We start from the raw sequence: 18,251 nt of genomic DNA on the forward strand, positions 1-18,251 counted from the left end.
ACGTAAATTCAATTTTCAGGTACTGCTAACCATATGTCAAGGATTCATTGCCAAATAAATCACCTAAGATAACATTACAGATTCATTAAAAAGGTTAATTTCACTCTAAAGGTTAATATTTCATAATTATTATACACCAATGTTGTGCATTCATTCTTTGGAATAACACCTTTATTTGACAGTGTATGAGAAAGCTTGGGGATGCAACTCCTACTGGCTTAAATAAAAATAACAAGATTATAAGGTAAAGAAATGTAGACTTTTCTCATGAATTAAATGTTCATTAGTATCTTTAACATAACATGGGGACACATGTGTGAGACATAACATTTGGCTTAGTTGTACCAGTGAGCATTCTACTTCAAATGTTGTTGATTACTCTATATTATTATGTTAGATTGAAAAATTATTAAAAATAATTCTTTTAATTTAATTCTAATTTTATTGAATTGTTGCTTGCAGTGATTAGGCTGCAAATTTACTCATTGTGGGTTGCACATTTGGCACCCCTCTTGTACTAGAATCGGGCATTTTGATTTGATTGTCCTTACTTTGATCATCTGTAAGTTAAGATAATGTGGAATTAATGAATGTGTCTTTAATTTCTTGATTATATGTCAAGTTTGAAATCTATCTTCAGCTATGCATAGAATTGTTTTAAAGATGTCTCTAATGTAACAGTTTATACAAATTAGACAATACTGCAAAAAAAAAAAAAAAAAAAAAAATGCTAATAGTTTATACCGGTGGCATTTGGAACCAATTCATATTCCTAAAATATTGATTGTATTTCATTTCAATTATATCTCATGCATAATTTTGTAACCATCTCTCTACAAGTTATTTTTATGCTTCAAATTGGGATGGATTTTTAACCCTCCAGCTGTGTATCCTATGATTTCCGTGGGGTAGCAATCAATCCATTTTCTATTGCATCTTGCATTTTTCACAGTTTAGAGTGTTTATTCTTCATGGTTACAGATTTTTATTATATCATATTTTTGCCGTATAACATATAGTATCTATTTACTTTGTATGAAAAATATTTGAACTTATTTGCAAACAATGCATCTAAATAGTGATTTTAAACAATTACACAGTCAAAGGGTTAAAACTGGGCAATTTTAATAGACTCTTATCTGTTCTGTTAACTGAGTATGTAAAACTTCCTAATAAGTCCCATGGCATCATAATATCATTAAAAGTATAATTATTTGCATAATCTATATTATGATTATACATTGTCTTTTGCAGTACTTTTTTCACCAATCTTCCTCATATGATTAGATAATAATTTACTTTGGATTGATAATAGTGAGAGTTAACTTTTAACCATAAAAGATATATCAAATTAGATGAAACAATGAAAAAAAATTGAATCTCTTTGTAACAGTAAAATTTATTTTTGAAAATTATGTCAAAGAAATATTTTTTAAAAATATTCAGATTTGGGTGCGAGAGAGTAAATTCCATAACATTGCATTAATGTCATCAAAAAGACATTTTTTTTTTAAATTTTAAATGGCTAAAAATTGTTTTAAATAATATTTTCAGAAAGTATTGCTTTAATTAGAATTTTAATAATTAGATTTTTTTTATTAAAATGCCTAAAAAATCATTTTGTGTTGCACATTCCACCTTCTAATATATATTTTTGTCAAATTTGGTACCTCTTGGCCAAACAATTTGGTCTGTAGAATGCCAGCATGTGCATGCATTTTTTTCCCCCAATAGAGGTTTAATGGGCCGATTCTGTTTTTTGTTTAGATCTAATACCAATTAATAACAGCTGTATTACTTCATGGCTCTTTTTTTTTTTTTTTTTTTAGCTTTATGAATTTTAATATGCTATTAAATTTATATGATTTCTTTCCTCATGTAATTTTATTATATTCTTGAATTATATTGGTGAAATTTATATTAAAATAAATTGGATCTGTGACATTTCAGGATAAAATATCTGAATTAAAAAATATTGAATTGAAACTCCATGAGCAGATTGCATCCTTAAAATCTGCCAAAGATGCAGCCGAAATGAGAGCTTCCAAATGTATACAAAGGTTTCAGTCACTTGAAGCTGAAATTGAACAGGCTAGGGAAATTCTGGGTAGCAAAGATCGTGAAATAAAGGTTGGTATACTGGTTTTGTTTCCTATTTATAAGTTACTTAAATCTTTTTGTTACTCAGAGAAAAAATTTGGTTTGATTAAAATTTATTATTACTCTGCTAATAATTTTTTTTAAATTCAGTATCTATTTTGAAATAATTCTCAATAGCTAATTTTTATGGCCTTACAATTAACCACTAACTATCTTAGCATAGTCCGAAAATTTCGCGTAAACCAAGGAATGCAACTATCTTGGTATCTTATGTATAATAGATCTAGGCATATTCTGAAAATTTCCAAATAAACCCATTATCTTAGCATAATTTTAAAATCAGATAATAAACTCGAAAATGCAACTGTTATGTATGATACAGCTTGTCGATTTTGCTGTGGATCTAAAAAATCACCAAATAAACCCAGGAGACGTAAAAATAAACACCTATTTGTTTACTAATCATTCTCTAATAGAATGACTGATATGTTCTAATTTTGGTTTATTATTAGCCATATTAGCTGTTTATTATAAATATCAACGTAAATGTGTTGTGCTTTAACTGATGCATGCTATTGTTTCTTTTTTTCCCCACTTTATCTGATAAGTTAATTTAGAATCTGAAACTTCTAAACTATTTCAAGATGGCCTATACAGCCCATAGTTTTGATTCTGAAGTCAAAAGGTTGCCAATTCCCCCCCCCCCTTTCTTTCTTTCTTTCTTTTTTTTTTTTTTTTTACTTCTTTTTTCTAAACAATGATTGAAGTTCATTGATAATTAATTTTTTTTTATATATTTTTCCATTCATCAAAAATCCTTCACTTATGAATATATATATATAATATTTAAAATGGTTTGCTAAAAATTGTTCAATAATCTCCGGTTGCTTTTTTTAAAAAATATCAGAATTTTAGTTCAAGTTATCTTAATGGTTTTAATATAATTTGAATGAAATTTACAAAAGTTTATGCATTAAATTACATTGGCCATTATTGAATTTCTTCCTGGCATTCCTGGAATTTTCATTCTTCCTGGCATAATAAAAATACATATTTTATGCATTTTCTGAACTTTATATTTCTTTGAAAGCTTTATAGTACATAAATATATAGTTTTAGTAGTATTAAAATATATTATTTGAAAAGGAAGAAGTTATAGAAAAAAATAAAATGATAAATATTGCATTAAAATCTTAGAATAGGTGTTAAATCTAATAAAATTCTTAAAAAGTTTGTGAAACCGAAATGTTGCATATATTTCTTCATCCTTTCTTTCTCACTGACACAAAACCTTTTATGCATGGAAAAAGTTGCCTGTTTATGAATCCAAACATAAGTTTTCTTACAACAACTGTAGCTTATGAAACGAATCAAATTAATGTCAATTTTCGAAAGATGTAATCAAGTTAGCATTAGAGCAGTAGGGATCGATTTTTGTATTAAAAATATATATGATACTATCAAAATTTATATAAATGGGCTAATTGAGAATGGGAATGAGATAATATTTCATATGTTAACACTTTGCGTGCAGATCATGAAATATCTCGCTTTCATGTTTTTTTGGCTAAATCAATGCATAAACAATCAGAAGCGAATATTTAACACATTAAGGACGGCAAAGAAATCTGTAAGACATACGCTTGGGACAACACATTTTTAGATAAACGTGTGTTCTAAAATCATCAATATTTATGAAGCTGTAACAAAGGGACATGCAACACAAGAAAACTCGTAAGCGGTAAGTAATGAATGGAGCGTGTAACATGAGAAAATTCGTGAGCGGTCCTTAATGTCTTAAAACAATATACTGCTGCAAATCGTACCAAACACCATTACACAAGGGAATATGCTTGACCAAATATAACATTCTAAAACATTATTCAAGTCTGAGAAATAAATAATGGTTAAAATGTAAAAAATCTTGTATAAAATATATAGTAATATTTAAGAATATTTCATGTAAATATAATACCAAATGCAAATTAAAAATGTGCATATATGCATTCTATTTCTTGCCAAGCATGCTTCTAGAGCTGGGGTCGGAAACCTGCTGCTCAAGAGCCGCATCCGGCTCTTTTGTTGTAAAGTTGCGATTCTCCAGTTCCATACGAAAAATTTATAATTTATTATCAAAACCCTTACAAAATTAGAAAAGATTTTTTTAATTATCTAATCTCTCAACAGCTTCTATTAACATAATCGTTAATTAGAAATCGCTACACTTAACATGACCATAATGAGATAAATTTGAACTATTGTTTTGTTCTTAGAGTTGAGACTACGTGACCATGTTTATTTTTCAAGCAATTGCATTTCATTTCTGTCCCACCCAAACAACCACCGTCTAGAGTCTGGAACACATGTTTTGATTCTAGACGTTTTGTCAATCAGTTATCCTCGGATAACGCGGTCGACCTTACATTGCACGTCTGTTAATTTGATCGCTTGCGTTTTTGCGTGTTCATTCGCTTGTTGTTTCAAGAAGAATACGATTTAGAAGCGAATTATCTTCTCAAAGGTATGTACGCGGATAATATAATAAAATCAGTAACAGAATTGGATTGCATATCTGAGGTATATGTCGTCTCAAAGTCCAAAAGAAGAATTGCTAGGATTGCTACCGCGCCCAGGACAAGCTCGCGGAGAAGATATAGCAAATACTGTGAAAAAATGCCTGGAAGACAAATGGAATTGATATAAATAAAATCGTTTCTATAGCAACTGATGGAGCCAGAAGTATGACAGGAATATAAAGTGGGGTAAAATCAATTCTTCAGAAAAAAAAAAGAAGAAAAAAAAAACACGAAATTTTAATGTTTTACTGCGTAATTCATCAAGAAGGCTTTGTGCCCTAACATTGCCACTCTACCATCGCCAGTTTAAAGATTTCCTTGAAGAAATAGATAGCCAATTTTCTGACCCACTTCTGCACAATAAAGTACGATGGCTTTCTAGAGGTAATGTATTGCAACGTTTTGCTTTGTGCTTGAGCGAAATAAAAGCATTCCTCAATGAAGAAAACATTGAACATTCCGAATTGGAAGAAGACAATGGCTGCAAAAACTTCATGGTAGATACCACAATGAAACTAAATGAACTAAATCTAAAACTGCAAGGAAAGTGCAACCCAGCCTACGCCTTGCTTGAAGAAGTAGTTTGTTTTGGAAAGAAAAAAAACTTTTTGTTGAAGACGTGGAGAGCAGTAAATTACTTCATTTTAAAAAACTGAAGCAATATTGCAATGAGACCAATGCAACTATTGATACGAATTACTTCAGCATAAATTTAAAAAACATGAAGGATCGATTCCCAGAGAGATCCTCTCGACACAATTGCGTTGTGTCTCTCGACACAAACACAATTGAGATCAACATTGAGACATTTGGAAATGATGCTTGATTGCTTCAAATGCAATTGCTATATTTGAAAACCAAAGACTTATGGAGTAGCAAGTTCACAGAGCTCAAGAGCAAGTTGGAAGAGTTGGAGGTCCAGAAATGCATGCACATCGCGCGGCACAAGTGGACAGCTCTAAAAGAAATTCCACGAGTTAAGGCCCTCATATTCGACGCATGGAATAGTCTTCCAGAATGCTACAGTGAGGTGAAGAAGTTGGCATACGGAATGCTGACGATCTTTGGGTTGACATATTCGTATGAGCAAGCGTTCTCTTGCATGAATATAATAAAAAGTAGTCAACTAACAGATAAAAATCTAGAGTAAATAAAAACTTAAAACAACAAGCTATAAGCCAGATTTAATCAAACTTTCAAAAGGCATGCAAAGCCAATGCTCCCATTGATGTAACTATCTGTATTTGTGTTTTTATATGAATAAAGATTATTCCGTGTTTAAAACCGTTTTTTTTTTAAATCTAAAATCAAATATATATAAGCAAATATAATATTGAATCGAAAATATTTAGTGGCTCTTTAAAAACTGGAAAATTTTGTAAAATGTTGCTTTTGGCTCTAGGTTGCCGACCCTGTGTATTGTTTTAGAGCATTCAAAAATGTGCTGGCACTGGTAGCGCTGTACGCAATGTGTTAATGTTGTGAATGAGATGTAACTCAGGCTGCTTACTGATATTGTATTCTTTTAGTGTTCAATTATTTTTGTAAAATATTAATGTAATTGATAAGACATCTTGGTGAATTTCCTGTGATGTAAAAACATTTTTTAGTGACTTGAGTGTAGTTTTCACTTAATCCTTGAAAACTCATTGTGTGAAAAATCTGAAATGTTTAATATTATTAATTAAAATATGATTAATTTTATTATATACTAGCCGTCTTTGGCGACCAGCCGGTTCGCCAATCTTAATGCTCGTTAAAATTTTAATAATTAAATATTTTATACAATTCCTACTTTAATAGCTTCTTCATCAAAATATTTTAAAACTTCAAATTTTGATAGTCATATAATTCACTCATACTATTATAAAGGCCTTCAGTCATAACGTAATATGTAGCTCTCTAAGTTTCTGTTAGCTCCCGTAGAATTTATGCTTTAAATGAAAGTGGAAAGGATGAATCTGCAATTAATATAATAATATATTTTACTGAAACAAAGTATTTTTTTATAATATGATTACTGAAAACCGAGTCACTGAACGTTTAAACTTTATGGGCACTAAAGAATATATATCTTAATTTATATAATATCTCACGAATTTGTCAATAAAATTTTCTCAGATTCATCATGAGCAGATCGACAATGTTTAATGTTAAATGCATAAAACACTAAGAAAATAAACAGAGTCGTTTGAAATAATCGGACGAAAAATGTTAACCCTAGCCTCATTAGTGTGGGGGAAAAAAACTGAAGCCTTACTCATTTGGCGGTGGAGAAAATGAAAAGATTTTTTTGGCGGGAAAGTTAAGTTAATTTTTAATTAATAATTAAAAATTCGAAAAAAGGGACCCCAGGTGCACATTCCCGACCTCCAAGGTATACATGTACCAAATTTGGTAGCTGTAGGTCAAATGGTCTGGCCTGTAGAGCGCCAACACACACACATTGAGCTTTATATAAGTATAGAATAATTCTTTGTTTACATATCCTATTGTTTACTCACTTAATCTCATCTATTTCATGTTATATATGTTTATTTTAGGCACTGGAACAAAAGTTAGATTCTGCTAGTAGAAAGTTAAAGTCAGCTGAATCTCAAACTAAATCTCTGGAATTAACTGTTGACCATTTAAGTAATGAAGTTAAAAAATATTCAAAAAATGAAGAATTTTTAACAGAAAAGGTAAGAAATGTGCTATCTTCTCCATTCTTTCTGCAAAAAAAGATAAGAAAATTGTGAAATATATACTTTATTCCGAGTTAATTGTACATCTGATTCACTGTGCATTATATCCAAATTTGCCTGCTAGATTGCAGTCCTGGATTTGAGGCTGAAGGGCTGTTTGTTTAAAATCCAATTCCATTAAAAAAACGGAATCATTGTGGGCTGGCATGCATTAAATATAAGTCAAGGCCAAAATCTTTCTTTTGGTATGGTATAGTAATTTGGGAAAGGCTAAATCAGGTGTCATTCCTCATCATGTGACTATTGCTAATAAACTTGAGACTTGTCACATAATGGCCCTTATGCTGCTTAAAAAATGGAATGTTAAACTAACTAAACTGAACTAAATTGTGTGCATTTAAATACTTTGCTTTTTCTTCTCCTAACAAGTTTTTTTATTGAAACAAGATTCCCATCTTAAAAGTGCTGCATTACTTTGAGTGATATTGTTTCTTTGTGAAATTTAACGAAATTTAAGATTGATTTTGATTTTCATAACTCCATTTTTATTGAAATCTAAAGTCATGAAATGTGGTTTGCGTAATCTATTTTATAGAGTATTTGAATATATATCATAATTGATGAAATTTGAATCATTATTTTCTCAAAATAAATATTTATTTTGTGCAAGCAGTGACAGTAATGATTAATTATTTTGATAAAAATTATAGTTACTATAATTTTTACAAGCAGTAAATAACAGATCTCAGTTCCTTATTTTTCCTTCATCCTCAAAATATTATCTTCTTATAAGTAATGTTTGAATGGCTGAATTCTGTTTATTCAAATTTCAAATGCGTCTTTGATTCTGCACAGTAAATATATTTTGTGATGATATGCCAAAATTCATTATTAGTGTTGTTATTTAAATATTGTTATTAAATATTAATTAGTGTTGTTATTTGAAATTTCAGGTAAGAATTTTGAGCTCTTCTTTGTCACAAACATCATCTTCACAGCAAAATCTGTACGAAGAATTAGAGAAAAAGCAGAAGGAGAGTTTAAAAAATCAAACTGAGTTATTCAAAGTACAGCAAATAAATGAGCAACTAAGGTAATGGCATGAAAAGTTTTTTAAAGTAATTTTAGTTTTAATCATCGTTTAATTTTAGATTTATAATTACTCTTAAAATGTTAAAGATTTTTAAAAATTAAGGCCTTGTTTTTAATAATGTGTATCAGATTCTTAATTAGAACAAATTGCTACAAATCTTGCACTGCATTCAAAAAAATATTAATGAGTACAATTACCATGTCTGAATTATTACATACAAAACCATTGGCAACATTTGCTTTCTTACTAAATTTTTTAGCTTTTTAATGGAATATAGTGAATTTACTTGTCTCTGATTTATTAAACCTATTTCCCAAAAGTTAATTTGAATTATGTGTGCAATCAATTTTGTTTCCTTTAAATTATTCTGTATTTAAACATTTAAAAGTGCTATTTTTGCAAATAAAGAACACATTTATCCCACAAACATTTATGAATTTTTGCAGTATGATGCATGTACTTTTATATTGTATAAACTGATGTAGAAGCCTTTTAATAAATATGTTCACTAAAGTTGTTTCATCTCTTAATTGCCCGAGCTATATTTCCTTGAGTTTCCAAAAATAAAAAGGTAACAGTGTGCAAAATTGTCAAATTTTAATCGATATTTTATCTTGATATTGAAAAAAAAAAAAAAAAAAAAAAACTTTTTATAAATTGAAAAGATGGATTCTTTTTGTATTTTTCAAAAGTTTTCTATGTTGCATAATTATTATTGAATTCTTTTTGTTTAGGATCGATAAATGAAAGAAATGATCTTAATTAGTTTTCAAGCTTTTAATATTTATCATCAATAAATGCTATATAACACATATCCTCTAATTATAGACCAATAGTTAATTTCTAAACCATTATTTCAATCAATAAATGTGCTGCTTGCTACAAAAAAGTTATGAAGTTTGAATTTTTATACAATTTGACAGTGCTTTCAGTCATATTTAATAAAATATTCTTGATTTACTAACATTTTGAACAAAAAGGTTCCAATGCATTTATGAAGCTTTGAATATCATCACTATTCTAGACGATTTTAACATTTTCCTGAAAGAAGATCTGCCTTTTAACAAACAGTGAATCCTCCATGAGATGCCCAGTGATTGCCTAAAATAATAAAACTTAATCCTCATAGCTGTCCAGTTTTGATCACAGAAATATGTAGTTCTCTTTGTTTGAAATATTGATGTGCCAAAAATATTTTGCAGAATATACTGGAAATACCTAAAATTTAAAACTTTTTAGAAAATACATTATTGGCTGAAATAATATTAAATGCAATTATTTTTTATTTAGAGCATTTTTCAATCATGAAATATATGCCTCACAAATTTTTGGGAAATTAGCAATTGGACCATAAGTAATGTATGGCCAATGTGTATAATAAAATTGTTCGATACTTAATTCTTCTGTGAAATGTTTTTAATAATCAAGAATTCATAAATCTTATTTATTTGGTATTCTTCTGTTGAAATGCCTTTCTCAAGTTCAACTGTATCATCACCTGCTGCTTCACTTTTTGGCATAAGATTTTCTCGAATTCACAAAATTCGAAATTTAAATCTTTTCTTTAAAAAATATAGTTGTAAGAAAGGAGAGCTGTTTGAGATATCTTATTTACTTAAAACCTGCCTACATTAATACCCCAAAGTGTAATATTTGTATATTACACTTTGGGGTATTAATATAATAAAAAAGTTATATTAAATATTTTATATAACTTTTTATTCCAATAATATACCATTTTAATATTTTGTCTTTTGTTTCTCTGTTCCTTTGAAATTGGTTATTGATGAAAATGATACATTATTTTTATTTCATCAATTTAAAGTCAATAAGTAATAATTTTCACTCCTTATAAATGCATACTATTTATATATTAACAGTAACTCATTATAACTTTATATTAAAGATTTATGTATATTATCTTGTTAATGGTGCATTGTAGCTCGAACTTAATTGTGAAGTTCTCATTGTATTCTTTAGTTATACCTGACTTTTACTGTGTTTTAAATTATTATTAAAATCATTTGGATGTTATTGCAGGTCTTCAGTAAACGAATATAAACTAAAGAATGAAGTCCTTCGAACTGAAGTAGAAGAACTCAGAAAAAGCCTTATGCAGGCAGAAACTACCATCCAAGAACAGTCGGAACAAATTAGAAAAATGCAAAATGTAAGCTCTTATTTCTTCAATTTTTAAATGTATTAGAAAATAGTGTTATTTCAAACTAATAAATAATGTATTCCACCTTAATTATTAAATGCCATATTAAGTATTATTGAATTTGGTAAACAGAATGGTATGTAGAGATTTCATATTGCATTTTTTATCATTTCAAAGGAGTCCTTTGAATAGACAAACATACACATATGTTTTCGTTATAGATTTACTTATATATTTTCCTCTTAGCATCTACTTTCAAGTGAAAATACTGAGAAGAATGCTTCACAACAAATTGAAGGACTACAGAAGCAAAAGGACATCCTTGATGAAAAAGTAAGGACTCTGAGTTCTTCTTTACGAATAACAAAGGAAGAACTAGAAGAAAAAGAAGAACTTAATAACCAGATGGAGAAAGAATTAAACAGTTTAAAAAAGACTCTAGATAAGGTAATGGTAAATATTAGAGGTATCATTAAAAAGACAATTTTTCAATTTTGAAGTGTTATAAAATTAATATTTGTGCAATAATATATTGGGAAGTTTTAGTGGAAAAGTTCCAAAATTCAGCTTAATTTTTAATTAATTAAAATTTCAAAAATAAAAATCACTTCGACATGTACATTCCCACCCTTCTAAGTGTGCGTGTGTATATATATATATATAATATAACATTGTTAAAAATAGTTAAACAGTGTCAGCTGTCACATTTTAACCTTATAGATTGTTTATATAGAAAATCATTGAAATCTAGTGTATTATTTATATAATAAACTAAGTAATATAAATGTTTATTTATTTAAAAGATTATTTTCTGTTTAAAGTGGAAATACGACAGTTTTGAAACTTTTTTGTTGAGAATCCCCACCCGCCCACCCACTTTTAAGAAATCTTATTTTTAAAGTAGCATTTTTATCTACATTAGTTTAAATACATTTTTAGTTTTAAGTATACTTTTCATAATTTTATAGATGGAAAAAGAGAAAATTAGGAATAGTGAAATGTCAGCTAAGTCAATTATAGAAAGAAGTTCTTTTGGCAAATCCCTGAGGCAGTTAGAAATAGAGAATCAGACTCTTCAACAAAGAGTGCAGAATCTTCAGGTAAACTCATTTAAGTTCATTTCTATGTATATTATAATATGATAGATAATAATTAATCTTTTCGACAGCACTTACAGTTTATCTCCAAAAAAATCTAGAAATATTTTTATATTTCAATTTGACATTATCATTTTAACTTTGTTTGGCCATTTCTATCTCATCTGATTTTCACATATATTAAAAATTAGTTATGTAAACAACAAGTCACACTGAGAATAAAATACTAAGACAATTGAATGTGTCATGGTCTACTGGACTTAAGACGATGTTGGCAAAGATCAGTTAACAACCTGAAAGAACCCTTATTTTAGCCTTAGTCAATTAGCTATTATGTAGTTTAGTTTTTTAAATAGGATTATCTGGTTTATTCCAAATTCTCGCCTTAGGATTTTTCAATATTTTATAAACAACAGTTATAATTGAATATTGGTGTAAAAAATGTACTCCCTAAGTTTTTTTTTTTTTTTTAATCTTGTTTGTTTATTTAGATTAAATGTTTCTTCTTTAAAAATTTTGAGCTTTTATAAATTTTTATTCTACCAGATCTGTTGGGGTTTTATTTATTTATTTGTACACTCATTAAAATTTGGTGATAATTAAAGAAATCAATTCAAAGTGAAGAATTATCATTTCAGATTTAAAAGAAATAATGTATTACATATGTTTAAAATAATCTAAATGTTTGAAAAATTCTTGATAAATCTTCATAAATTTAGTTCTCTGTCTTTGTGTAAGTTGAGACATTTACTTCTTTGCAGGCTCAATTAACTGAGCTAGAAGAACGCCATTCACAAAGAATGAAGGATTTTTTGAAAAGCCAAACTTCTGAGTCAAAATTGGAGGAAAGTAGACTAAGGACTGCCTTAAAGCAAACAGAACGACAGATGGAAGAGAAAGAAAAGGTCCTTCGTCGAAAAATTCTTGGCTTGGAAAAGCAGGTATGAAAGGAAATTTAAAATTATTATTTCTCATTTTTAATGCTTTAAAACTTCACCTTTTATAGTAAATTCTTCTTAGTACCAAAATTAATATTTAATTCTTTATAAGTATATTGATTCATTTGAGATTAAATTTTGAATGGTTATATTCTAATTTAATCATTATAATTAGAAGAGAAAATTAAGCAAATTTTTCATTTATGATATTAAGTAATTAAGATTTTGAGTTACACGAGATCTCGGAGTTGCATGGTCGCTATTTTCTCCTGTCACTGCAAATATTCACCATTTCAAAATACAATACAGATTCTAAATGTAGAACTAAAAATGGCATTGGCTCATTCTTTTACCAAAATGATCCCAAAGCTGGTTTGAGGAAGAAAGAGGCCCAAATAAAAAGAATCTAGTCAGCCCCTGTTTTTAACGAGCATTTTTACAGGTCCTCCCCCCCACTCTCAGAAAATTGAAGTGAATTAAAAGGAGGGGAAAAAAGAGTTTTGAAAAACAAGTATAAGGCAAGCTGATATATTTTTACAAATTTATTTTTATAATTTTTTAAAAAAAGGAGCCATACTGTTTAAATTGTTTTATTTTTAATTTATTTTGTGTAGAAAATTTTTTATAATTTCTTTCAGTGGTGAAAAAATAAATCTAAATCGGGGGGGGGGGTATGAACTAGAAGAATAACATTTTTTTTATAATTTCTTTCAGTGGTGAAAAAATAAATCTAAATCGGGGGGGGGGGGGGTATGAACTAGAAGAATAACATTTCACTTCTCCTAATACCATTTGACCCATGCCAGTATACATGTTAATCTAACTAGAACATCAGACCAGGCTGTAAGAAAGAATATATTAATTAATTTCTTTCATGTTTGTTGAAAAATTCTTCCCTTTTGAAGTTCGACGAATTTAAGCTAGAAAGGCTTAATTTTTATCCCATCTTCTACTAATTTTATTTAGCTTAATTTCTTTTTCATAACCATACAAATTTCTATATTAAAGCCATATGCTTATTATAAGAAATCTAAAGCTGAACTGAATTTAAAGTAAAAATCTTGCTCCAAATTTTAAAAAATAGGTAGGGGGGTTGTAATATAAAAACTAGGAATACAACTTCATTTCCTGACGAGTGTTTATTGCTTTTTCATTAACAAGTTCCCATTTTTGAAGAATATTGCAGTAAGAAACTGAAAAAAAAAGGTTATTTAAATAATATTCTTTCCTATGAATGAAATCATAGATCATTTGCTCACAGCAATAAGTATGTAATTGTTTTTTATAAAAATATGTTTGTTTGGTATATACAAATTTTATGCAACGTGAAGAACAGAACACTGTCTCATGCCCACGTAATCATAACCATTATGGTCACTGAATGGTTTGGTGGGCATATTACAGGAATTTTATTTATACACCAAAATATTTATAGTAGAAGAAAAACAAAAATAACTGTGTACAGAATTTACATGTATATAAGAAATGATATTGAGATGAAACCGTTTACAAAGATTTTGAACTTTGAAAAATTATTTGGAATAATAAAATGTAGAAAGATAAAATGTATGAAAATATATGTGAATTCTGTGTTCACTTATTATCAAGACATAGTAGATGAAGATGCAGTTATAAAAATCAAATGGAAAATAATTTAGTAAATAGTAATAAAGGGAAACTTTGATTGTTATTTATGAATGCAAATGTATAATAAGAAACTCTGGTACTTGTTTTCTCACCTTAGTCTTTGTGTGTATGGCACTTGATGTTGAGAGCTAGGGAGGCTATGTAGTATACAGAAATGTTATGTGGAATATTCAACATTCCTGAAAAGTTTCCAACATATGGGTATTATATGTGTTATATTTTTCATTTCCAGATTAGTGTTTTGAAAAATCATCTAGAAAATGAGCAAAAAAGGTGGCAACAATATCATCAACGTTCTTTATCAGCAAGTGCCAATATTAATTTCTTACATTCTGTGATTAGCAGTTCTCTGCAAACTGTATCGGATGATCCTCAAAAGCTACTACATGAGGCAGAAAGACTTGATCATACTACAGAAGCTGAACTAAGTGCCTCTCCTGGCATTTCTATAATGACTCCGTCCAAGCTTCAACGTTCCGGTTCATATACACAAAAGACATCTACGCCAAAGATTAAACGAAAACTTGATATGTCTTCAAAGTCATAGCATCAGTTTTTATGTATATTTTATAGTATATGAATTGTGATACAAAAAAGATCATACATGCTTTGTAGTTGATGATTTATTTTAACCTGTTCCTCAAGTGTATTTTATTAGACTATTTTTTTATATCAGTGAAAGCTGCTAGTTCATGTTTTATTATCGCAACTTAGTGAAGTTTTTGATAATTATCTATAGCTGAATATGTTACTCTGATTTTTATTTGGTAGCAGCTTGTTATGTTAGATTAAGTTTGTCTTTATTAGAAAACTTGTGGAATAAATATTATTTTTTAAACCTCCAGATAAATAAATATATGTGTAACATTGTCTTATGAAAAGAACTGATTATTTTAAGAATTGATAATATATGCATGTATATTATTCAATTTTAGGACACTTTTAACTTTTTTTTACTTTCAAAAAACTCTTATAACCCTTATGTATTTATAAATTTTATTTATTGAATTCAAATAGTTTTTTAATATATATTATCAATGTATGTTTTGTCTCCTTTTTAATAATTATAATGCTTAATTATTACTTAATTAATGCATAGTTTATACAAAATGCAATTTTCTTAGCTATATTTTCAAATATTTGGAATTTACCATTTAAATTTTTTTTGAATATTGTTAGCATATTTTTGTTATAGCTTTCATTGTTGAAATCTTACTATATCAAAATATTTCAAAGAGGAGGTTGATTTATTCTGTCTTTAGTGGAGGGGGGGGGGGCATTTATTATTGTTTTAATGACTTGTTTTTCTCTTGTTAGAGGAAAAAGTTAAGTCATATCGCTGTGACTGAATACGGTGGCAAAAATTTAATTATTATTTTGCATGTTTACATTCTTTTATTTCAGCTTTGTTTTGCTGTCACATGTTTTTTTTAGAGCAAAAATTCAAAATGCTTGTTATTTGAATATTTGTATCAGTAAAGACAATTTGAAGTATTCTAACAAATACTACTACCTCATTTCTTGTTTTAAAGTTAGTTTGTTACTTTTATTAACCATAAATAGTTGTATCATACTCTAGCATTTTGATATTCACTTTTCATATTTACTTATTGTTTTCTTTTCTGACCATCAGTTATCAGAATACTTACATTTTGGTCAAGTGTGTAGTTTTAATTCTATTTTCTTTACAAGCTTTTAAAAGTGATAATTGAAGGCTATCCATATAAAATGCAACCGGAGCTACAAATGTGCACACTTATAAAAGAGTCACCAAGTGACACGAAATTTGGTGCATGGAATTCTCATTTGATTTGTTGAATACTCTTTTTCCCACCAAACAACATGAAACCAATAATCTTCTTTTCAGTGTGAAAAAGCAATATGAAACACAAATATGCGTCTTTATTCTGAAAGCTTTTTACCCCTTTCAGACTCTTTAAACTTTATCTTCTTTCTTTATGGTTACATGAAAGGTTTTATTTAATAAAAATAAAAAATTGGATTAATGTCTTTTTGATGTTATTTTTTATTCCAATTAAATCAAAAAAGAATATGGTTTCCATAATTAGTACACATCATACAGAGTATACTATGACACATAAGCATTAAAGTTAAAGTAAAATGTTTATCAGTAAATTATTCAATATACTTAATTTTTTTACTTGGATTGATTCTACTAAAACATTCCACCTGTTCTGTTATACTTTCTAGTAATAGACTGGCTTTTTAGAATTTTTTTTGTCTTAACTAGTTTATATACTGTTAGCAAGACTGATATCAATTAGCCAATAATAAGTATAATTAATTAGATAAATAATTTCTGGGTTTAAAAACTGAAAATATAAATATCTTTAGTGAAATTTAAATTTCCAGTTGTTAAAAATAAAATCTATAGTATAAAATTTTTGATATATTCTTTTCACTTAGTGACCTCTAAGCTATGGATCTGGGCATTGTTCTGATGGATAATTATGACTCTTTTAATCTTTGAAAAATCGTTTGAAGACATCATTCGTTCAATTCTGGTGCTAAAAAAATATTCCATAGCATAATCCATAAAATAAAATTTTGTAGTGATGTCAACTGCGGTCAGTTTTGAAATATAATATAGAAACTTTTTTTTAATGTATTTCTGCGAACTTTAAGATCTACTGTTGGGTTACGTTATAAATTGATGAGTCTGTAAGTTGTATAGGTGTTAGTAAACATACTTAAAATCATATAATTAGTTAATCTTAAGTAATATTCCCTTAAAGGCTGCCTACATTTTTTTTAGTTGCATTTCAAGTTAAATTTCTTTATTTTAGTATTTATTTTCATAACATTTCTTTTTCCTTATTTATATTTGCCACTTGGGGATTGCCTCAGAGGTATACTGCATGTTCAGTATAACCTTTTGTGGAATTGGATGTATACAGTTTAGGAAAGGCATTTATTTGTATTACCATGATATGTTATTCATTATAACTAATATTGATTTGAGTAATTTGTTGAAAAATGATTAAATCAATTCATACATATCACAATCTTTACCTTGTAAAAATGTAATGTCTACGCAGTGTATTATGTCTTGTGCCTTGTTCTTACATATCTGCCTTCACTCTGTGTGCCTTAGAAAGATAAGTAGTTTTTATCCTTTTATCATGTCTTGACATTTTATGAATGTGCTTTTATCATTTTCATAAAATGATGTAATTATGTGATAAATACTTTAGTAAAATTGTTTAGATTTTATAAACTTTAAACATGACAGCATTCCTATTTTATTTGCTTCACATTATTACTGGAAGATATATTTTATGAAATGGTCTATGGGAAACGCACACATAGAATGTTTGTAAAAAATCTTTTAAAATCATTTCATCATTCCAAAGCAAACTTCTTTATTTCTTTTTCATTTTTTTTATGCTCTCATTCCATGTGCTTTAGAGAAATAGTTTATTGTTAATACTTTTAATGTATAAATAATGTGATGAAGCTATATTTCTGCATGTTGATAATAAATATCCCTTTATAGTTATTGGCCACTTTTTTTTATGTTGTGTTTAATATTGTTACAGAAAATCTCCAAAGTCCATCCATGAGTTGCGTGCATGGATAGGTAAAAAAATTCATCAGGTTTAGTAATGGATAATGAAAACACGATGCGCGAATTACAAAACGCAATCGGATCGCACACAAGACAGAACTTGCCGTAAACAAAAACAAATCGGTTATAAACAATTGTAACAGCACAAAGCGCTAAGAGAGAGAGAGCACAAACAATTACGTTTCTCTACTAGAATACGTTTCTCTACTCTCGTGTGTTTTTTTAATTTATTTATTATTTTATAGCCTCCGAGATAGGACAGAGAATGTTCTGAAAAAAAACGTCAGGGAGTTGTTTACTAGTTGTACATAGAATTGTCCTCAAGATTTTGGAATATTCTGAATCTTCATTTTTGCCGCCAAG

At 28.3% G+C, this 18,251-nt stretch overlaps 1 protein-coding gene across 2 annotated transcripts in view; it reads left to right on the forward strand.

The window, feature by feature from the left end:
• The window catches only part of LOC129957139 (rootletin-like), a 100,675-nt gene extending 82,879 nt beyond the window's left edge, over window positions 1–17,796 (forward strand). For both annotated transcript variants that reach the window (XM_056069304.1, XM_056069305.1), the window contains exons 28-35: window positions 1,951–2,130; window positions 7,220–7,360; window positions 8,317–8,456; window positions 10,497–10,626; window positions 10,864–11,064; window positions 11,586–11,717; window positions 12,476–12,655; window positions 14,532–17,796. In XM_056069304.1, coding sequence (XP_055925279.1) covers window positions 1,951–2,130; window positions 7,220–7,360; window positions 8,317–8,456; window positions 10,497–10,626; window positions 10,864–11,064; window positions 11,586–11,717; window positions 12,476–12,655; window positions 14,532–14,846 — 1,419 coding nt within the window. In that variant the 3' untranslated portion in view covers window positions 14,847–17,796. The remainder of the gene's footprint in view (window positions 1–1,950; window positions 2,131–7,219; window positions 7,361–8,316; window positions 8,457–10,496; window positions 10,627–10,863; window positions 11,065–11,585; window positions 11,718–12,475; window positions 12,656–14,531) is intronic.
• The last annotated feature ends 455 nt before the right edge of the window (window positions 17,797–18,251 follow it).

This window comes from Argiope bruennichi, chromosome 11, assembly GCF_947563725.1.
Source record: "Argiope bruennichi chromosome 11, qqArgBrue1.1, whole genome shotgun sequence".
In the NCBI taxonomy this organism is placed as follows: Eukaryota; Metazoa; Arthropoda; class Arachnida; order Araneae; family Araneidae; genus Argiope; species Argiope bruennichi.